The sequence below is a fragment of the Hydractinia symbiolongicarpus genome, chromosome 3, assembly GCF_029227915.1.
Source record: "Hydractinia symbiolongicarpus strain clone_291-10 chromosome 3, HSymV2.1, whole genome shotgun sequence".
Lineage (NCBI taxonomy): Eukaryota > Metazoa > Cnidaria > Hydrozoa > Anthoathecata > Hydractiniidae > Hydractinia > Hydractinia symbiolongicarpus.
The window spans coordinates 14,765,329-14,788,568 of record NC_079877.1 but is presented as its reverse complement, the minus strand read 5'-3'; the positions used below and the strand labels follow the sequence as shown (position 1 = coordinate 14,788,568).

Here is a 23,240-nt window from a genome sequence, read left to right as displayed (position 1 = left end):
TAGTGCTGTGTTAGTAGTATGAGTATTGCTTTCTGATAATTCATATCGCTTTTGGAAATGAAGGGTTGTTTCTTTCTTAATATATAGTTCTAGTTTTGTCTGCTATTTGACCAATTAAAAAGGTGCTAAGAGGTCACTGTAATATTTTCTGTAATAGTTTATGGTCCGGAGGAGCTTGAGGTACTTAATATTTTCAAATTTTGAGCCTCGGGTTTCTTATAAGCGTGTTTCTTATAAAAAAAGTGTGTATCACAAAAACCAGGCTCTATTTGAGCTTACACTGAAAATACTTTATTCATAGCATAACTAATAAAAAATGAGCTTTTGGTGCTTGTTTTACAGAGGAAAAATTAAACAGGCTGGCAAAATTATAGAACCCTCCTGTTTAGTCACTGAGCAGCAAGCTCAATAATATATGTATTTTATTCGAACTGGTATAGCAGAATTGTCGTTTTGTACTGAGGACGCCGGAAAAAGGGATTTCTACACTTTTCTTCGATATCGATCTTCCAATAGTCATCTACCTAGTTTCATAGCATGTTATGCTCCAATAAAAAAGAAAATAAGAACAAGAAACGACTGCGCATGAAAGATATTCATTTTCAAACTAATACCGGCTAATTAACCTTATAAATACGGACTTTCCTGGTACTGCATGGCCACAGTTCCATATTTATAGTGTATATTATATAATTAGCTGATTCAATTTATGAATGCTCTTAAAACGACAACGCTGAGTTTATGGAAAAACATTGAAAAGACGTAGTCAGGCGTGAAAAATATGGGGAAGGCATACCCTACAATATCGACATGTTGAAGAAAATTGTGGAAATTTAGGCAAAAAAGATTTCCACCGTATTATAGCCGCATCAACTAACTATCCTGTTACAAGCTAATTATCAGTTCTCCCCGAAATTTTCTTCTTCTATATAGTCTGCATTTTATTATCCCGTCAAAACGTAAACATTGAAACTCTATAACATTGAAACTTTATACCACTGGGATAAAATATTTTATTCTGTTGCTGTGAAGCTAACACTCTAAACTATGATGCGTGGAAAGATACTTTGTTAAGCAGAGTATTTCAGCTAAAATTTGCAGGGTATTATTACAAGATTTATAGCTGACCTGAGCTGAAGCTACCCACAAAACCTGAAGCTAGCCACAAAAGTAAGGAAGCATTCCTTACTTTTGGGGCTAGCATCAGGTTGTTAAAAGATGACACAAGAAGTAATAACGATGGATAGCACAAAATGCACTTATACCAAACTAAATGAAAAACTTTGGAGAAAAGCACACAATAGCTATAGCTAGCTAATGGTCTGTATTGCTATCTACTGACACTAACCACGTTAGCTGGCCTGCTATATATATACGCCAGTTATAGCCAAGATAATAAAAATGATTTTACAAAGATTTACATAGATGTGATGGTATCTTTATTAGCATATAGAAGCATAAAAAACATACACAAAAAGAGATCTTTTCCAAACCTGAGCTATGCAACTTTTAAAATCGCAGATTAAACGTCAATTTTATGAGATAAGCATATCTTCACTTAAATCTCAAAAGATCAGGATTTTGTTCGAGCTTTCAGCCGAAACTAGAAGCTGTGTGTTCCACAGCTAAAAATGAATAATTTGGCATGGCAAAAACGCCGGCAATACGGATTCGTTGTATGCTGAGGTATTTTCACATTTGCATAGATTGGATTAATGCTGACTTAAGTTCACTTTCAACAAGTACTTTAGTCGCAATTTCGATTTTAGAAATGCCGCTAAAAAGTCAACAAGGGTAGCTTTATGACTAATTTGAAAAGTTCCCAATCAGTCATTAATATAAACGTGGTCAGAATTACAACAAATATTGTGGACTTAGCATTTAAATAAACCTCAATGCGAGATAAATTAAATCAGAACAAAAAAGTAAAAAAAATTATAGACAGTTTTGGCAACCTTTGAGGGTCATTAAGTCGCAACGCTGATTAGCCGAAACGCATTGTGGACGGGCTATACCAGCAAGGCATTACTTTTAGCCTGATAGCACATGGAAGCAGGACCACACGTCAAACCTTAGCAGTTCCAACAACTGTGGTAAAAATATTTCTTTGCAAGATATCAAAAACACAACATTCGATGGTGGACACATAAATTGCTGCACTTTTTATATAAGCATTCTTTACCACCAAGAACAACAAGTAAAACGGTGCTGAATTTGTGGGACTTCTTCTCACGAAGAATAAACAGTTTTCTCCTTTTACATGTATTTAAAAAGTTGAAACAATAACATTTAAATCAAAGGATTCCCTTTTTAAACAAAATCTGGTTTTTACAAACTTATTACAAGTAAATCTTTAAAAAATAATCCTGTTCAGCGTATCGGTCAGCGTGCCCACCTGACCAATCTCGGTCCATAATTCTGACCGTGGGCAATATTCCTCGGTATAGATACACAAAGCAAGTTATATTGTATCAAAGTAATACTGCTACCTCTTTTATGCTTTAAAACCATCGATGTAATTATTCAATCGTTTTTGATGCTTTTTCTACAACAGTTTGCTATATTCTTCGTTTTATCGTAACTCGTTTCCTTTGATATACTACAACATTTTAAAATTCCAAGAAATGTACGATACGTAACTTTCTATGTTAATCAGTATGACATACAACACTTCTCTTTCGCGACGTATCTAAACTGAAATTTTAAAGTATGCACATTTTTAAAAAAAAAAATTATATTTCTTTTCATAAATAACCCTAACCTTCAAACCTCATTTTACAAACCAAAACGGTATTCTGTAATTCGAAAATTAGGCAGCGTGCAAAAATCAAAAGTCCGTAAATATCGGGTTCTGCTAGTATTTTTCGAAATACAGCTGTATGCAAAAAATACGGCTACCATCAAAAAGACTAGCTTAACCCGGCGTTGACACGTAGGGTCTACAAGTAATAATTATTGAGATTGCGGAGAAAAACTGCTACGAACACGCGTTCCTTTTTTGTTTTTCGATTCGAAGAATATAAAGAAAAATTGATTTGGATTATTATTTTCGTATTGAATTAAAAAAAGAAAATTTGGTAAAAAAGTGAATTTTTTTCATTTTAAAAGAAAAAAAATTTCCTTTTTACGTCAAAAAGCATGCATGCATTAACGAACGACACACTTTATGGAAGTAGCAAAGGAATTTCAAAAGAAAAAGAAAATATCCCATTTAGGTCAAAGAGTGTGCACGCATTAACGTACTATACAGATTTTATTGAAGTAACAAAGGAATTTCAAAAGAAAAAGAAAATGTCCCGTTTAGGTCAAAGAGTATGCACGCATTAACGTACTATACCAATTTTATTGAAGTAACAAAGGAAAAACAATTACCCTGTGATGAATGTTTGAGAAACCGATACCAATAATATTTAATACATGAAAAACCTTCATTTTAGAATTATTTTAATATTATTTGAATCTGAAGAAATCTAAGTTAAGGACATTTTTATTAGAATTTATTAGAAAAGCTGCTACGTCTGTCCGTCCGTCCGTCCGTCCGTCCGTCCGTCCGTCCGTCCGTCCGTCCGTCCGTATAAATTTAAGAGAAAGAAGTAACAGCGGAAAACTTTAAATCACGTCATCAAGAAAATGGTGGCGAAGATCACAAAATGATGTTAACGACGTAAAGAATATTTCACTTTCTTAATTAATAAAAGTGAAATATAATTATATTTTCTAAAAACGAGCATACTTTGAACTTTCATTTTAGATTCCTTGAGAGAAACATATTGTACATGACATTAAATAAAGTAGAAAGTTGCGTATCGCGGATGTTTTTTTTAAATATTTTAAAACAACGTAGTATCTAAAAACAGTGACTGACTATCAAGAAAAATATGTGAACAAGCTTAACATTTTATTGGAGAAAGCAGTAAACTGAAAACAATCGACTAAATAAACAGATGGACGAAGGAGAAAAGAGGTATCGGTACTACCTTTGTTAACCCCGTAATGCTTGAGTGGAGAAGGAACAAAAATGTCATACCTGGTTTACATTCTTCAATAACGTTGAAATTGTTAACTCATTCAAAATGCTAATTTTGCTAGATTATTTATTTATTTTTACAACCTCGTCCACAGGGGCTTTTGCGTTTTTATATATCGAGACTGGCAGCGAAAAAACGCTGGTACAGGCTGGTAAGTTCTCGGTTTACATCGAATATAAAGAAATTATTTACGCGCCATAATATATGCAACGAATTACCATTATGGGTAGCAGATTTTGTTACACAAACATTGAAACTGAGGAGGTTTCCTGACTATGAGAAATTTTCAAAAATATTGCCTAAGGAACGGTGAGCCAAATAGTGAATATTAAATCTCTTCGCCATTTTGTGTTTAAAAATCAATATATATTTCTAAAGTAAAAGCTTTTTGGCTTTCCCCATCATCAGTACTATACAAAAGTTAAAATTAAAAAGTTTACTCTTTCTTATATACAAAGTTGATACATTATAAACATCATAATACATGAATTAAAAGTAATTAAGTGTGATAAAAGGAATAAGTAAAAGATATTATACAAGTTAACAGATAATTTACGTAATACCATTATGAAATAAAAGAAGCTTTTTAGTTGTTTCTTTTTTATTGCTTAAAGTGCGATCCCCTGATGGCAATATAGGAAACTTCAAGGTTCTTTCTTTGTCTATAATTAACTGATGCTTTAGAGAGAGTTATTCATGCAAATTTATGTTCTGGATATTGGATAAGGTGCCTTGAACTTGTCACGAAACAAATTTAATGTAAATAAAAAAGTGTAAAACTCATGCAGTGACGTGGCGCAACGTGCCGCGCATCAAGGAACTGCGTTTCAGTCTAAGTTTAGTTTTACAATAAAAAGTTTATTCTCTTTCTGTTTCTGTATTTATTTTTCCTTAATACGTTTTTTATATTATATTTTTAGGCATGTCATTCATGTGGTCGAAGTGACATACACCAAATCATTGATTCTTGTGCTGCTGTTCTGGATAACTATTGGTAGATTTTTCAATATATTTGCTTCAGTGTTAATTATTACACCCCTTTATTGTTATGCAATATTCACACCGCGAAAATGTTATTCCAGAATCAGCTGTTTCTTTCTATTGTTTGCAAAAAAATCGAAGTATCTCAAAATTTTATGTGAACAAAAAAGGCAAAGATCATACGGAGACGTGCCACGCCGCAGTGGACTGTCTTTGTCTATGCAACTTAATCTGACATCTTTTATGAGTTTACTAGTCTTTTAAAAGATATCACTAAGAACTGGTCTTGGTTGAAATTAAATGGCCGGAATCTTAACTCTGTATTTGTGTACAATATGCAATTATCTATTCTCAGTGTATTAAGGGACGCACAGTTCTTACCATGGCGCCATAAGACAGACTTATAAAAGTTACTTGTATTTTACGCAAATATGTATTTCTACGTACAACTCCTGATAACGTCTTCTTCCGTCACTGATGATTTTAGGACAAAAATTAAATCTGATCAGGCGTTTGATTAGGTCTTAACCTTTAGTTCGCGGAGCTGCTCTCCATATACTTATACCTTCATAACAGCGTGTAGAATTTCGTAACTCTTTACCAACTTCTTACCAACTTCTTAACTCGTCAGTAAAAAAAACAACTTTTTTTAACGAGTACAGATTTCCAGTTTTTGATAAAACATGGTATATGCCCTAAATATTAGCGTCAATTCAATATTTTACCATGCTGACAAAACAGATTTTCGCAAAGTTATGTATTTTTATATCTAATACTATACTAATTGCCTTTTTATTGCTTGCTTAGTTGATGGAAGAATTGACGTAACTCTTGCTAACAATAAAAAAGAAGCTTCGAAAGGAAAGGATTGTACTGTTTATTGGAATATCAGCAATCTTAAAACACTTTATCAATTGAAATTGTACAAAAACAAAACAATTATTAAATCAGGTTCTCCTTCTAACTGGATTTCTACTGAATTTTTCACCGTCAACAAAACCTCTTTTTCTATAAAAGGTTTTATGGAGGGTGATAAAATGCGCTGCATGATGACGATACATAATGTTTCATATGCTGATGATGCAAGTGAATATGTTATAAAGTGATATATGTAACTCTGGAACCATTTCAGAAATACGAAGAAAAAGCAACGTTTCACCTTAATGTTATAGGTAATGTATTTTTTTACTGTTAAGCAACTACAATGTATTCCAGTAAGTCACAATTTTATGTTTAAATGTTTATTGGACGGTTACTTAAATTAAATTATTTCCTAGTAATTGGAAAGCCTAGCCTCAAGGTGAGTAATAAGTAGGAGTACTTATATTCAGTACTACTACATTGCAGTTTTTTTATGAAACACGGGAAGTTACTTACTTTTAATTTATGGTGTTTTAACAAAAATAGTCAGATCAGTCTTCTTCTAATTCTTCATTACTGAAAATGTTCATAATAGTCTGTTAATACACAACGTTAGGAATTATGAGACACCTTTTCTCTGTTTCTGCAGTAAATTTTTCTATTTTTCTTTCCTACCAGATAACGAAATGCGAATTTTAATACTTAAAGTTATTAATTTTATATGAGAATATGTGCCACATTAAATTTGTGCCAAACTAGAATGACAGGCAAATGTATTCGGTCAAATTATTATTTCGGTAAGAATTAGTGAAAAAAAAATTTAAAAAGAGGAAAATAATGTTAAAAAGAATAGTTCCACTGCTTTTTCGGTCTTGTATAATCCGTAAATGTATACTAACTGTAATCATGGAACAACTTTTTATTGTGATAAAACTTACGCGTAGGTAGTGATCTCTTAAAATTTAATATTTTTTGCCAAAAAGTTGTAGAAAACAGATGTTTTCAACATCTACTTGCTACACATAGAAATAACGGCGAATCGTAATGTTTCGCTAATTTCGCCACGCTAATTTTTAACGATTTTGAAAAACAGCACTTTAGCTAGCTTGCCCTCTGTTTTGATCTTTAAATATTTAGATTAACGACAACTTATTTCATCTATGGAACCGAGGGCAAAAAGATGTTGTAATCAGGATCAAAAATTTAAAATTTTGATATATATCCAAATTAACCATGGCTCCACGATATTGTCCATTATACTAGCTGAATATTGTAAAAGCCACACAACTCAATTGGCCAAGAAATTATGTCTTAAAATGAGGACAATGCAAAGAAATGTCATAAGTAAACCAAGTAAAACTATTTTTTATTTGGAAAGGTATCCCACAATATGAGTAACAGAACATAAGCCCTTTCCTGATGTCTTATCAGGGGGATGGCCACATCATGATAATATTTATTTTGAAATTTTCAGCCAGCTATCCAGATAGCACAATTTTCAGAGAATCCTATCAATTTAATATTAGGAAGAAAATATTGACTTTAAGTATTCTACAATCTTCCCAAAACAGTTAGCTAACAGTCAAGGTTATAGTATATAGCTCTGTATAAGAACAACATCAAATAACGTCGAAGTTGTCCCCTTTTTGTAAGCATTCGCCGGTGTTATTTCTATATAAGTACCAAATGTTTTGTGTACAATCTTGTCGCATGCAGCGCATGTGCGTGCAATCGAAGTTCAGTGTACATAATTTAAAAAATAAGTGCTATTGGCTCACTCGTTATGAATGATGTCACGAAAAAAAGAAAAAATCTTTCTCTTGCCCCCCCCTATTGCCGTTTGTCGACCCTGATTTGACTGCAGGAACACCAACTCATTTAGATGTGCAGCAAGCATGCCATAAATATAGGCGGCGTAGACAATTAAAAATATTCTAAAGTTATGTAAATACAAATCAGCTTTCCATTTTTGAATATTGTCGGTTCGAAAGTAGCATTGTTCTTCCTTTGTATTATATGTCCAGTCCATGGATCCGTTGTTACATAGGTGTAAACTAACAGAACTTTTTCTTTTTGCTTGAAATCAGGCTATACACTTAACACTTAATACTTAATAATAATTAATCATACTGTTTTACTAACAAAAATTGGCGCACACAAATAGAGAAGGATGCCAAACCATTAAATTGACACAAAACACTATTAATTGGCACATAGTACCAGTTGCAATTGTTCGTAAATTAATAAAGGCTTCTTCCTTCAAATTTGTTACCACTTAAATATACCATCATTACTTTAGCTTAAATAAATTTGAATTTTTTTGAATATTTTGAAAACGAAAAAAAATTGTTCTAATAGTTGTTGCCTATATCAAGTTTAACATATGATTTTCCCATTTAACATCCTTTGTTAATCACCCTCATGAAGGTTACTTTGTGTGAATCCTATCATAGTATTTTAATGGAAAAAATATTACGACTGATCAGAATTTTTAGACACTCACCCAACTTTCCACTGGGTTAGTAAATGCTGTTCCTGACACATAGAATATATTTAATTATGTTTTAGGAGGTCCTGAATTCTGCGGAATGAAACTACCAAACCAAATTAATGTAAATAACGAAAAAGCTGAAGTTGAGATATGTGGCCATCCAAAACCCGAAGTAAATTTTTATATAGACAAAGGTAAAAGACTTCCTGGTGCGTGTAAATTAACAGATGAAAGACTGAAGAAGTACAAATGCGAAGTGGAATTAACAGATTTGAACTGTGGGGAAATGCTGTATTTGGAAGGTCGCGGCTACGACACTATGAAACTAACTTCGTCATCTCTGTTAATTGCCAACTGTGAGTTCTTTATTAACAAGTGTTTTGTAATCATTATTACTAATTTTAAAATGAACTTATCGTTGAAAATTTGGGTCACATGGAAAAATATAATAACAGATGAGATTTTAGAGAATCTTTGATCCTCATGTTACTGGCTGACACATATTTTCAGTTCGACTAACAATGAATGAAATATACGACGTATTTGCACATTCTTTATTGTTTGTTTTTTTTGAAAAAACTCGAATAAATTTCTTCAAGGAAAATATTATGCAAAAAATTATAAAACTGAAGGACCCGTAAAGAAATTAAATGACATTATTTATTCTAAAAAAATAATTTTTAGATACCCCGCAGAATGTAAGTTATAAAGCGGATTCTAATGGATGCTACACAGTTACATGGTCTATTTATCATCTTGGAATAAAATGTGTTAAAATGTACGAATTGAAAGCGCTTCTTGATGATGAATCGTTGTTAAAAAATACGACTATACTAACAACATTGAACAATAACTTTATGTGTTACCCATCCATACTATATGTTAAAGTTAGAACAGTATCTATATGGAATGCTAAAAGTAATTGGGTTATGCAAGAAATAAATGCTGAGCGTGTTGCACAACGAAAAGGTTAGACATTTAATTTATCCAACGTTGGGCGTAATATTTGTGCAAATGATCGCGTCTCTTTTCATTTCGCTTTTAATTTTTCTTAACTTGCCAATGCTCAGCAAGCGGTTGGTCCTCAAAGCATCTGTTTTTGCGGATGCAAATGTTTACGGACAAAAAATAAGAATACGCCAGCTGCACTTTCAAGAAAGTTTGCATTATGAAAAATTCGCGCAATGGCCTGAGAAATATTTAAAAATAGGGAGAATGGGATATCTTGATGTCTGTAAGAATTTTTATTTTTTGATATTTCGCATCTAACGAAATGACTTAAGTTCGATAAATTCCCTCAGTTCGCTATATCCGCTAATACCTATGAACAGTCATCTTTCACAAGTTCGAGTGGGTATTGATTGGATAAAAACATATTTTAAATTGCGTCTGGTAACGATCTAATAATTTCGATCCTTGTTGACGCTACGGTATGTCTGGGTGTAATAGTTAATGATAAGGATTTTCCAAGGTACGGAAATTATATATTGCGTGATGCAATGTTTTCTAATTAAAAGACAATATTTCGCTAGTTAAATTAAAAAAGCCTCGACGCACAACCGTGATTAATCTCATTGCACGTAAGTTTTTCTATGCAGTAATGTATCAAGCAAAGGTACATTTAGCTTCTACAGTCAACACAAAAAAGAGCAGAAAACAAAGCGATAGAAAAAACAACAACAATGTGGAAACTACAATTTATTTGTATTTTTTATTTATAGATAACAATCTTAAAGTCATTATTCCTGTAATTTTTGCGTTTGTTTTGGTTGCTTTTATTGTTTTGCTGATGAAAAGAAAGAAATTCTGCAAAAGGAGTGAGTAATGCGTATAGTTTAATCGAGTTTTAATTTTTTTGGTTTTGTTTTATTTCATTGGCCCTGAAAAAAAAAGGTATACCGGTGACTGGTCTAAATAACTTTTTGAAAACTTTCTTTCAAATGACGTTTATCTTATCAGTAGTAACCAGTCGTGTACACGTGTACACAATTTGCGATGATTAATTTGATGTGGCAATTACGTTTCTGTTCTTTCTGTAATAGACATGTATCAGATAATTAGTTTCCAAAAAATAAAAAAGTTTTACGTTCAGTACAAATCTGAGAAAGACTGTTCAAATTAGGAAAACTACGTTTACTTTCACCACGTTTGCAGCTTACAGTCAATCAATTGTTTTACACTTTCAACCGTTTTAACCGTGTTCATGCAAGCAAATATTACGCGTTTTGCAGAATATACCACGTTACGACCGGTGTAGGCTTAAAAATTGTTTAAAAGTTGTCACGGGCTGACGTCAACAATAATTAATCTCCTTCACTACGAATCTAATCAAATGACCTGAGTCTGCTGTGAAATTTTATGTGAACTATGATAAATTCACATTGCTTGTGTTTTACCTAAAAAATACGTTAGGGGAGAATCTTTTTGCGGGGAATTACTGTCTGGAATAGCCTTTAAGGTTAGCTTCCTTTCGACAATTAATATTGCACATACGAATAGTATACTTTACACGGATGAATGCAACTTACTTATGTTCAACAGAGTAGACACAAGTGTCTTTTCTTTGTACATGATTACTGCTCATCGGAAGTCCTATATTTAGACAATTAAAATATCGCCTTTGCTAATGTCTATAAGACATTTTTTTAATTTGACTGTGTACATAACTAAAGACGGTCATATGTTATGTGTGTGCTTTTCAGTGTATTACTGGCATAATGATTTTCCTATTTGTTTATTTGGTTATATACTCTCTTTTATTTTTAACTTTCTGTTTAATAAAATTAAACATAAATTCTTTCACCACTAGACATGTGCTTTTTTTTTCTATGTTCAGATTTTGTTAATAAGCATCAACTACCATGGCAAAATGCTGAAGATGGGAATGATGACGGTTATGAAATGACAGGAGAAACATCATCTCATTATGCAGATCTTAATCCTCAATTTATAACACCAAGCGTCTATGCTGAGTTAACAAACAACACAACAGCAGAAGCAGCATCGTCTAACTATGCAGAACCTAATGTTCAAGCAATAAAACCAAGATTGTATGCTGATTTAACAACAAAGTGTTGAACAATATTCCAAGAAGTACTTTCGTTTAACTGCAAAACTCAGACTTCCTACAATTGTTAGGTAGCATATTTGCTTTATTGAAAGTTTATCCGCATTTTAAAATTTCAACAAGCTACCTATTAAAAATTATTGTTTTTAGGCATACCTTTATTCAGTAAGCATCACCCCTTTCCTGTCATTTTTGCATTCAACAACTTCTTTCTTTTTTTATCGTACATTCCTTGCGTTTTCATAAATCTGTACGTATTGTCCAATACGAAGCGTGTTTTTGTAAAATAATGGATATCATTTTGCGCATTTAGAATTACTTATATTGGTGACTATATAAATTGTTTTGTACATATCAACAGTTTTTAACGTTTAAAAAAACTCAGTTCTTTACATAATGCGGAATAGGTGTGTTACGCCTTAAAAATCCACCTGAAATGGTATGTACAGGTCCTAAAGAATATCTTGCAACGGATGAGTTTTGTATACTTTAAATAGCTGTCATAGGCCGGCGGTAGCAACACTTGTATCAAGCTACAAGAACACTTGTCATAGTTTTCGCAAGACATAGACCTACAAAAATATTTTATAAAATTTGCATTCTTCAGTCTGTTTAGATATAAGGATAATTCTACGCAACCATGGCTGAGTGTAATGGTGGATATGATGCTAACTTTGTGACAGAGGTACATGACCTATTGAAATGTGCGATGTGTCAGTTTGTGTTAAAAATCCAGTAATTATTTTGGAATGTGGACACAGACTTTGTAAAGAATGCTTGGAAAACACATTTTATTTTGTTGTCCTGTTTAAGTGTGTTGACAGTAAGTATAAAAAGTGTCGGGTGACAGGAGACAGCTTGCTCTTGTTTCTCTTTTAGAGGATTTGATTTGTTGTGTCCACTCGACAGAACTTTGATAGATAAAGAAAAGGTATATATGTTGAGTTTTGGCTTATGTTTTGGTGCAGACGTTGCTTCTGTGCCGTTTTTCATAAATATGTCTTAAATGTTTTGCTGCATGATTATGATATTTACTTAAATTTTACGGTTCATGCCTCTCGGAGTCTTACATATTGGTCATTAATCAAAAAAAACCCTCAAATTTTATGAAACACGTAATCGGTGAAATACAGTCACTTTCGTTAGAATTATTTTCATAATCTGAAATTCACATTACTACTTTAATTTGTCAAGAGGAATAGTTCTGTAAGGTTTGAGCACTTAATTTATCAGATTTGCCGATTGTTTTGGATTTCACCTAAAGTTCAGGAAAAATCGAATAGCCGCTTTTTTATGCAAAATGCATAAAAATCCGAAATTGTAATATTAAATTTTGTTTCGCTATCAGAATTTGTACTTTTATTAAAATTCGTTTTATACCTAAAACAATTTAATTTTTAAGTATTGTCACTTTGGACAAATTTCAAGCTTTCCATGACGTTAGAAAAAAGTTATGACATTGTCTTATCCCTCGGGATCATTAATATGTTCGAAATACCCTGGGTCGAATGGAGTTAAGAATATGACAGAGCATTCTAGACTTCAGACAGGTTTGTATCTGCAACCCTAAACTAAAACATTGAGACAATGGCAGCTTTTTCGTCCTACTTAAAATATGGAGAAAAGATTCTCACTTTAAATGCTCCGCAGCTGGCAGGCTGCAAGGTCGGTACTTTTGCGTAGGACAAGTAGAGAGATTTAAATTGCGCTAGTTTTCGATGATATGTTAACTCTCATTAACAGTACAAATCTTGAGACTATAATCCTTGGGGACTTCAATGTTAACTACGGAAATAGAAATATATGCAGAGAATTAAAAGACTTGATTACTTTGCACGGTTTTGTTCAATTGATAACTAAACCAACTCGAGTGACTGAAGATACGAGTACTATAATTGACATTATTTTAACTAACAACAAAAGTTTAATATCTACGGTTGATGTAGCACCATTAGATTTCAGCGATCATGACATGATAGGATGCGTGCGTAAAATGAATCACGTTAAATACCAATTCAAAACTATTACATGTCGTAATTATTCAAAATACAACAAATCGCATATGTGCCGTGATCTTGAATCGGAAGAGTGGAATGCACTTTATGATATGACTGATGTAAATCGTGCATGGACATTTTTCAAAGATATTTTAACAACGGTATATAACAAGCATGCTCCCAAGATAACCAAACGAGTAAAGGGAATACATTGTCCATGGCTCACACAGGAAGTAAAAGGGCAGATTAATCATAAAGATCAATTGTTACGCAAAGCGCGAAGATCTAAAAATAAAAACGACTGGACTTCATTTAAAATTGCCAGAAACCACTGCAACAATTTAGTTCGAAAAGCAAAAAGAACTTACCATCAAGATTTATTGTACGAAAATCGAAACAATCCTCAAAAATTTTGGAAAGCTTTAAAGTCAGTTTTTCCGTCCAACAATAAAACACCTGAATCGTTAGTAAAACCTGTTGACGACCAGGCCAGTAACCGTTCGAAAGCAAACAAGTTTTGTAATTTCTTTAGTACTGTTGCTCGGGATTTGAAGAATCGTTTTATACCACTCGTCAATTTCGCTTGGAAACGTCAACAACAGAATCGCTCTAGAACTGAGGAAGTCTTTGAGTTTTCGTATGTCAGCAAAGTGTACATCCAAAAAGAACTGAAATCGTTAAAGCGTAGCAAAGCAACTGGATTTGATAATTTACCTCCTAACTTGATAAAGGACAGTGCCGAAATGATTTCAAAACCAATGGCATTCATTGTAAATCTTTCTTTAAAGACCGGAGTTATGCCAACTGAATGGAAAATTGCTTTGATCAAACCTCTTCACAAATCTGGAGAACGAGCAAATCCTGATAATTACCGCCCTATTTCAATACTGCCTGTGCTGTCCAAAATTATGGAAAAAGCTGTCCACAACCAATTGAGTGAATATTTAGAATCCAACAATTTACTGTCAGAGAAGCAATTTGGCTACCGTAAAAAGAGATCGACCGAGCTTGCAACAGCATTATTGTTAGATGATATAAGAAAAGCTGCAGACAAAGGAAAAATTACTGGCGCGATATTCATTGACTTATCGAAAGCTTTCGATACCCTTGGACACGCAACCCTTCTAGCAAAGTTAAAACAATATGGGGTAAGCAATGTCACACTTCAGTGGTTTGAGAGCTATTTGTTTGACAGAAAACAAATTGTTGGTTTTGACGATGTGTTATCCGATCCTTATCCGGTTTTGTGTGGGGTGCCACAAGGTTCTATCCTTGGACCTCTACTGTTTTTAATTTTCTTTAACGATTTTCCGGACATTCTGAAAAAAGCTGACGTTGTGGAATTCGCTGATGATACTGTTATCTACGTTTCTTCAAACAAAATTTCTCAGATAGAAGAATTGTTAAATAATGATTTAAAGAACATCAGCTCATACTTTCGTGAAAATGAACTTGTGATTAATTTAAAACCTGGAAAGACTGAGTGCGTGCTATTTGGGACAGCAAAAAGATTAGCAATGTCAAAAGCTGACTTTGCATTGCTTTTTGACGGAGTACCAATCAATGTGACTACATCTTATAAATATCTTGGTACAGTAATCGATCACACTCTTAATATTGGTCCGCAATTTGATAGTATGTACAAAAAGTCCTCGTCAAAGTTAAGGTTGTTGTGTAAACTCAAGTATTTCTTGAACGAAGAAGCTATCAGACGTGTTTATCGATCTATCATACAATCTGTTATTCGATATAATTGCTTGTCATTTTTAAATTTAACAGCAACACAATCACAAAAATTACGATCGTTGGATAGACGAGCAATAACGATAACAAAAGATGCGAGTATCAACACATCAGACATGATTAAAAAACATGCTGTTAAGTTGGTAAAAAAATGTTTGGATGGTGATTGTTGCTCGAATTTTGATAATTATTTTACTTTGAACTCCCATAATTTTTCAACTAGAAATCAGAATTTTCTTTTAAAAATTCCTAAAATAAAACTTGAGTTTGCTCGGTCGGGTTTCTTCTTTCAAGGAGCTAGGCTTTTCAACTCCTTGCCCAAGGAGATCCGGCAGAGTGGACATGAGTTTAGTAACAAGTTACTAAATTTTGAGTTTAGATAAATTCTTTGAGTATTTTTTATACTTTAAGTTTTCTCGTAATACACCTTTTAGATTGTTCATGGCGACTTGTTCTAAGTTACACTTGCCGAGATAGTTCGTCGAATTTTTAGTTTTTGGTTATATTGATTTATTTGTGTGATTGTGTGTATGTGTAAACTAGTTTTTAATTTCTTTTCGATGGCAACTACTTCTTTCCTGCCACTGTTTCTTTTGGTCGTTACTTTTTCGCACGTTTTGGCTAATTTTGCGTTTCCCATCAGTTTTTGATATTATATTTTTTTCAGTTTGATACTTTTCTTTGCATTTTTAATATATATTACTAACTAGATTTTAACGTATGCATAAACAGGACGTATATTTATAACAGTATTTTTTACTGACATACTCATCCTGTATATAAATTCGGAAATAAATAAATAAATAAATAAATAATATTAGTCGCATCCTCTACCTCGGTTGTACTACAAAATAATCATATGAGTACCGACATTCGTTGAAAAATAAGGAAAAATAAAATCTCTGATAAATAGGGATGATAATAAAAGCGTTGAGAGAATCGAAAAAAGATTGGAAAATCACGACATAGCCTTGGATAAAATAAAAAAATTTTTTGTAGAAGTTAAAAATAAAGTAGATTCTAAGGAAGTAGAAATCAACGTCCTTACAGAAACAATGGAAGGTTGTGTACGACTTGAAGACACCCTAAAACAGCAAGAAATACAAGTTGCTGATCTTTATGTAAAGATTGAAGAGATCAATAAGAAGGGAGCATTAGCTAAAAAATTAAAAGTACTTGATGAGAAAAATAAGAATGTAAACACCTTATTAGATGGTTTAAAAAGTGAAATAAAATCTATACGTATTTTATAAGAAACTATACTTGTTGGTTACTTCGAATGGCATATTACAAACTGCGCTGATAAATGTGAGCAAGAAGAGACAGTGACTAGTTTACCTTTCTCAACTTTAAATGGTTATGAATGTCACTTGCAAGCTGACCGGTCAGGAGAAGAGGGTGGAGGCCTAGGTATTTACATATGTCTTCTAGTGGGAGATAGAGACTGTCATCTTGTTTGGCCATTTAACTTAAAAGTTACTTTTGAGTGTTGTAGCGTCGACGATGTAAAGCATAAAGTGTTTCTTGAACCTAACGGGGAAGAAAATTTTTGGAGAGCAAGACGGACGGAAGAATCACAAGGTAATGGTTTTGGCTATCCTTCATTTTTGTCAAAACCAGACCTTGATAAATGCATAATTAATGACAGCATTACAATCAAATGTTACATAGAAACAATACATAATTAGGACAGTCCTGTAGCAGAAATAATATTGTTTATTTTAGATGTAACTCAATGAGTTTTAAGTTTTCAGTTATTTTTACTAACCTGCAAAAACATGAAATGAAGAGATTTATGATGTTATTTATGGTTTGTTATTATGGCATGTTAATTATCGAATGTTTTTCACACGTCACTGTTTTATTTTAAAAGATTTTAAAGAAAAGAGTTTTTATAAGTTGTTTCCAATCTAGTTGAACAGCTTACACATCGTGTATTGTTCTTTCTGAACATTTGACTTGGGGTCTTTAGAGATTTACGGTCCTTAGAGATTTCAGGCCGTTTAATTTTACCTTAATCACTGTAAACAAATGATTTTAGAAGTTAGTTTAACCCATTGTTGTTGTTTTCAAGAGAACGTTCTTTCAAGTTTAAGGAACACCACTACTCTTATACATGTTAAGTTATGTTTTTGGTTACAGCCGTTTCAAACTTATTTGCTTTGCTACACAAAGAGTCTGATGATACATCCTATTTATCCAGTAGATGTGACCAGTGACGTGACGGTGGGCGGTGGTCCAAATCGAGGATCTCTTGTAAGTCAAAGTTGTATTATTATGCCATGTATAAGCGCATACTGTGCATATAATTATTAAGCAAAGTGTAGAGTGGTTTGTATTGTTATCACGTATATAGCGTAATTTCATCAAAGATTACAAAACGCCTTCATATATGCTTAAATCACACAGTTGTATATATTTTGCAAAAAAACTACATTGTATTTATTAAGAACGTAGATTACCGGTGTTTTGAGGAAACTATAATATCCGCTAATTATTCCTAGGAAGCAATCTTGATGTTGAAGTATAAACACTTTCGGTATTACCTGACACAGGATCCGGTCTCAAGTTTGATTACGCAAACTGAATGTATCATATTATATGAAATAATTGTGTTGCAGATTAAAATTTGGATCGTTTTGGTGATTGTTTTTACACATTTTATCGCTTTTTGCATATACAGTTTCACTTTTTCTGAAGAGAATTGAAATCACTTTAATGTCTTTCAGCAAGATTTGAACTGCTTACATGATAACCCCGCAATAAAAATCACTTCGATCTGGATTTCAATTTAGTCTTTGACGAAAGTGAGAATCTTCAACAGGTCTAAAACACTCATACAGCAGTTAAGCTTTAAGTGAAGTAAATCCTGTTGCGCATGTGTTGTTGTCATATAGTCAATGTGAAAGCTGTGTTAACACTGCAATATTTCACTTTCGCTCAAACTCTGACGTTTTCTTTTATTTCGATAAAGAATTTGCAAATCCTTTGGGCATATAACTTCACAATAAAAATAAATACGAGAAGTTTGATTGATGATGACATTATTTTATTTTAACGGGTATTATTTCGTCTTGTTCCCAGCCGGCACAAGACGTTTTAAAGACGCCTTTTCTGGAGCTTTTTGCGCATGAAATATGCGCGCACCCGAAATACGTCTTTTAAACGTCTTTAAAACGCATGTGTCAGACGCGCATTTTAAAGGCGTCTTTAATGCGTCTTTTTTAGGCACGGTCTTTTTCGTTTGTGGTAAAAGACGTCTTTAAGACGTCTTTTTCGTGCAAATTAAGACGCGCATTTGAAAGACGCAAAAAAGATCGAGAAAAGACTGGTTTTTATTCGTGATATAATTGGTCTACTATTTCTCCGCGGGTAACATGTGTAATTACTTCTTTCATGTAAAAACGATAATGCTAATAAAAAAAATATATCTCACAATAACTTGATTTTAAAAACTTGTATTGTATTAAAATAGCAGAGTAAATCTGTATTTATCATTCAAAAGAGTGATTAAAGAGTAAAAAACTTAATTATTACCCCCGTCTGTACAATTTTAAACGTCTAAAGTGGCGGTAACTTTTAAACAAAACCAAGTCAAGAAAGGAAACCGGCTGGTTGCAGAGAGTAAGTTAAAATTGTTTTTGTTTTTATTTGCATTATTCATCAAATGAGTTCCGGCAATATGGTAGCCCGATATAGAGCTGAGGCTTGTTTCTTCTAAAAATTGATCGTGATTTTTCATGAGCACCAAATTATTATTTTGTAAAGCGAGTTTGGGGACTAAGAGCTATGGATCGTATGAATCCCGGGCTAATATTCTTATAAAGTATGTTTTGATAAAAGAAAAAGCGTGTAAAGTGAAACTTGTATGGGGATTTCCCTAGTAACTCAACTCACATAAAGTTTTTCAAGTGGTTATTAATCTGCTATAAATATTTAAATAGGTGATATACGAATCCGTAATGTTAGTGATTGAGAAAAATAATAACATTCACAGTTTTGTTATGGAATCTACGAAAGAGAAAGTTTAATGATAACAACTTAAAGCAAAAGGAAAGTTTGTATTTCTCTTATAACTTTTAACTGTACAGAAAGATATATAAACACACCAATACAAAAAAATGCACGCAGTATTGCTTCAAAATGAAACAAAGAACAAAAGTTCATATTGTAAAAGACTGTGTCTTCCATTGTTCTTTTCGTTTCTGTTTCTCTCCTTGTTAACTTGGGTAGGTTATGTGTACACGAAATCAGAAAAGAAGTTGGAAGAAAGTTTGCATAAAATAAACGCAGAGAAAGGTCGCACGCAAAGTTTGATCAGACAGGCATCTTCGTATATGACGTTGGTAAACAATGCGAAGAAAAGCACATTGTTGTATGCAAAATTATTAAAGGCACTGGAACAACGAAGAACAGACTCGACCAACAAGAAGGTAACTAAATAAACTCATTGTAACGCTGAGGAGATATGTCCACACTGTTGCAATGAAAACTTTTTAGGGATTCCTAGCGTATTAAATTTTAAATTTCTTCTCTAAATGTGTCTAAATCTCGCCAGATAAATTTGCGTTTATATCTTAATATTACTATTTACAATTCCTAGTCTTGTTTCCCATAAAATTTCGTTGCCATGTAATTACTGGAAAGTATATCTTGCTACAACAAATAAAATATGTTCTAAGAAAACAAGGTTTTTAATTCTGTGTTTGTTCAGCTTCAGAAAACTTACAAATTTCTAAGCACTAGCCACATAGAAACAGTCAATATGATACACACTTTCAGCGTTTCTATTTACACAACCTAGAATAACTTTTCTGTACACAATATACAATCAAAATCGTTAGCTCTACGTAAGGGAATATCCAACCCATTGTAGAATTTCGCCTTTTTGGAACATTATAGTTAGTTGCAAAACATTTGTCACGTCCGCACTCATCATCCATCAATCACCAACAATCGGCTATAGTCTTGTTAGACTAAAATCTTTCTTCTCGAAGTTCATCTTTCATCCACATTTCTGTATTTAGTGTTTGTACTGGCACCGTCAAATACACACTTTTGTTTTGAAATTTAACAAGAATGTCTTTAGTAGCACTGACGTAAATTTCAAATCTGCCTGAGTTGAACAATCCTCCTATTTCACATCTACCCTTTGTTAACAGCGCATACGCCTGGCCCTTTATTTTCCTGAGTCTCACTTTGGCGTGTCGTCATGATGTCTTTTAAATCGAAGTAAAATTTTATTTCTTTTTAACATAGTAGAATTCATAGAGTAAAAAGTTCCGCTTCAGAGGTATTATGTTTACTCTCAAGAACAGAGAACAAATGTTTTTAACAAGTCACACCAAGTCTCATACAATAAAAAATACACGAAGTTATAAAGGGAAGAGAAATGTTGGACCGCATTTTACTGTTTGTATTCGCTTTATAGGGCTTCATTGCTTTAAGTTTGTGTGGAAAGAACGACCGAATGGTGAAGAGCAATAGAGGTGTGTCAAATATTTTCTAATTATTTATAACGAAATAGTGACAATGACGGTAGGCGTTTTAATCTTTCATCGTGTCGTGTCTTCACATTCATAGTTTGTTCATATGTCGTATTATTAAACATGATTACTGTGACTGTACTCATATTCAGCTCTAATGGTTTAATAAAATTCTCTTTAAATAAGAAAATGTATTTCTGCCTGTCATGATATCAGCTGGACCAGAAAAACAAATAATGTTGATTATAGCAATTGCGTTTTTAAATTCCTTACAATATGCCATAATTTGGATAACTCAAAAAACAGTAAAATAATATAATTAGCAGGAATAAAATCTTGAATGATGTATTGCAAATATTTGGAAAAATGCAGAAATAAATAAAAGATCAAAGCTTGCAGGAAAGTAATTGTGGTCTCATTAGGATGTGATAGGTTAATTGTGAATAGTTTAAAAAGGTGATAAAAAGAACATATTGTTGTTCGTGGTAGCAAGTACCCGCGCTCCAGTCTTCAATTACTACCCACTTACCGCATTGGAATCAGCCCCAACCCCTAACCCGCCTCCGAATTATTAAATTTTCAATATATATTTCTCACTTAAAATCTAAATAGGTTTGAATAGTTAGGTATTCTTGAAGCAAACAATTCATTTCAGCGTCTTCCGTACGTAATAGCACTTTTAGACTCAAATGATTCTTCATCACTTGAAAACGAACTTTTAAAGCTTTCTTATTTTACTATACACTCTTTAAAGAATTAATAACTGCGAACATTAATTTCACTTAAATTTTTCATGAAATACTGTTTTGCAGGGAGTCCATTTTGGGACTGGAAAATCACATTAAAAGCCGGCAACATTAACTACACAAATAATTTTATCGTCATCAAGACACCAGGAGTTTATTTTGTTTACGCTCAGGTAAGTAAAGCTCGTTACAGTCACGCAGTTCGGTGTCTTAGTACAATAGTGTTTGGTTCCCCACGCCACCCCATCTATGATTTACCCACCTTATCGCATCTCCTTAAAAAGGGATTAAATTTGAAGGCTACTTACCGTTAAAGGGCTCAGCTTCCAGCGCTCAGTATTCTCTATTTCTACTGCGCTAAAATGTTTCCGAATTTTATTAGTGGATTTATATAGGTAGGAATAAAGAAAGAAATTGAACTCTTTTGTTCCTATTGAAATCTTGTGTGATGCGATTAGTTGCAGCCTTATTCATCTTATCATTTTAAAAAGCAGGCGAATTTTAGAAAATTTTATTAGTCGAGAAAGAAATTTTTAATAAGTCATTATATCACGTAATTGATTGGCTGGCCAAACAATATTTCAGTTGAAATATGACTTTTGTGTGTCAATAGGCCAAACGAAAATGTTAATAACTTTCAGATCTAATGACCACACAACACAGCAGCTTCAGAATAGTCGTTCTCTTTCTAAACATTACGTTTTCTATATATAAACAAACGACCCGCTGAAGGATTACGTAATGTGTTTTTGTAAAAATCCAGGGATATCAAAGGCATATCAAAGGGATGTCAAAAGAATAGCATTTAAATAGAATTTTAATGCGCATCGAGATGAGTTCAATCTCCTTCTTTATTTCTACCTCCATGATTGATTAAAAGTTTTTCATCTGCAAATGCTCGTTAGACACCTCGTCTTAACTTCAAACGCTGCCAAAATGTAGGACATCGGGGCCAGAAATAAAGTTCAGCTGAAAAATTTCTAATGCTCCAACTCATCTGCTAAACAACGAGAGATGCAGCAAAGAAACTGTTAATAGAAAGCCTTAAAATACTAATTCTAGTCAAGAGGTAACTGAATTAGCAATTCATGTCTTAATAGATAAATAGGCACATTTATGTATAAATAGGTCATGTGCGTGAAACACTCATCACCTTAGCTACACTTTCTCTACTGAAGGTAATGATAAAAGAACTTCAATTTGTATATTTAGATGTTCTTTTTTCACAATAAGAACAGCTTTAAGAGAAGTATAATGGACTTTCACATTTCCAAAAATCGTCGAGACAGGTTAGTTCTAGCATCTGTACCAGTGAGCACGTGTCCAGAAGCTTGCACGCGTTACATATCAAGTGTCGTAAAGCTAAAGAAGAATGATCGCCTCGCTGTGTCATCTTATGGTGACGATATTCAATTCAAATCGTCACAAGACAAGTGTCAGTTTGGTGCTGTTTTGCTGAAAAGAAGCAGTCAATGAAGGATTTTAAGAGCACACAAGGAATAATCTACACGTTATAAAGCGTTTCAATTAATCACATATGTTATAATATGTACCAGGAATATTAATAAAATAAAAATCGATGATAGATAATTTAAAAGCATTCAATTTCATCAAAACCTATTCAATTTTATTAGCTATACAATTTGAGGTTAAAAATAAGGTGGAAAAATAAAATAGGTCGTTTTGATAGTTAGATAGTAACTGCTTATCTTCTTTATTAACATAACATAGCTATTTTAACAGGTTCTTAGAATAGTAATGTAATTAATGATTCATTTTTTATTTGCAAACTCCTGCAAAAACTTGCCATTAGCATGCACAAAAGAGAATAAGCTGCAAC

The 23,240-nt window shown here is 32.9% G+C and overlaps 3 protein-coding genes across 3 annotated transcripts; all 3 read left to right on the top strand.

Moving 5' to 3' along the window:
* Positions 1-3,748: 3,748 nt before the first annotated feature.
* LOC130635916 (uncharacterized) lies at positions 3,749-8,576 on the top strand. Its single transcript, XM_057445440.1, has 4 exons — positions 3,749-3,964; positions 4,949-5,022; positions 5,817-6,181; positions 8,439-8,576. Exons 1-3 carry the CDS (start codon positions 3,945-3,947, stop codon positions 6,113-6,115), a joined length of 393 nt encoding a protein of 130 aa, XP_057301423.1. The 5' UTR covers positions 3,749-3,944; the 3' UTR covers positions 6,116-6,181; positions 8,439-8,576.
* LOC130635912 (uncharacterized) lies at positions 8,459-11,953 on the top strand. Its single transcript, XM_057445437.1, has 4 exons — positions 8,459-8,717; positions 9,046-9,330; positions 10,083-10,178; positions 11,198-11,953. The coding sequence occupies exons 1-4, from the start codon at positions 8,459-8,461 to the stop codon at positions 11,437-11,439; spliced, it is 882 nt and encodes a 293-aa protein (XP_057301420.1). The 3' UTR covers positions 11,440-11,953.
* A 7,187-nt stretch (positions 11,954-19,140) lies between these two features.
* On the top strand, positions 19,141-23,000 carry LOC130635914 (uncharacterized). Its single transcript, XM_057445439.1, has 4 exons — positions 19,141-19,601; positions 20,600-20,657; positions 21,467-21,573; positions 22,613-23,000. Exons 1-4 carry the CDS (start codon positions 19,290-19,292, stop codon positions 22,874-22,876), a joined length of 741 nt encoding a protein of 246 aa, XP_057301422.1. The 5' UTR covers positions 19,141-19,289; the 3' UTR covers positions 22,877-23,000.
* Positions 23,001-23,240: the final 240 nt, after the last annotated feature.

Coding starts and splice junctions, on each gene's coding strand:
- LOC130635916 (XM_057445440.1), top strand. CDS start 3,945: ATGGACGAAGGAGAAAAGAG. Junction 3,965..4,948: donor ATGGACGAAGGAGAAAAGAG/GTATCGGTACTA, acceptor TTATATTTTTAG/GCATGTCATTCATGTGGTCG. Junction 5,023..5,816: donor GCTGTTCTGGATAACTATTG/GTAGATTTTTCA, acceptor TTGCTTGCTTAG/TTGATGGAAGAATTGACGTA.
- LOC130635912 (XM_057445437.1), top strand. CDS start 8,459: ATGAAACTACCAAACCAAATTAATGTAAATAACGAAAAAGCTGAAGTT. Junction 9,331..10,082: donor GCGTGTTGCACAACGAAAAG/GTTAGACATTTA, acceptor TTTTATTTATAG/ATAACAATCTTAAAGTCATT. Junction 10,179..11,197: donor AAAGAAATTCTGCAAAAGGA/GTGAGTAATGCG, acceptor TTCTATGTTCAG/ATTTTGTTAATAAGCATCAA.
- LOC130635914 (XM_057445439.1), top strand. CDS start 19,290: ATGCACGCAGTATTGCTTCAAAATGAAACAAAGAACAAAAGTTCATAT. Junction 20,658..21,466: donor AATGGTGAAGAGCAATAGAG/GTGTGTCAAATA, acceptor ACTGTTTTGCAG/GGAGTCCATTTTGGGACTGG. Junction 21,574..22,612: donor TTTATTTTGTTTACGCTCAG/GTAAGTAAAGCT, acceptor TTGTATATTTAG/ATGTTCTTTTTTCACAATAA.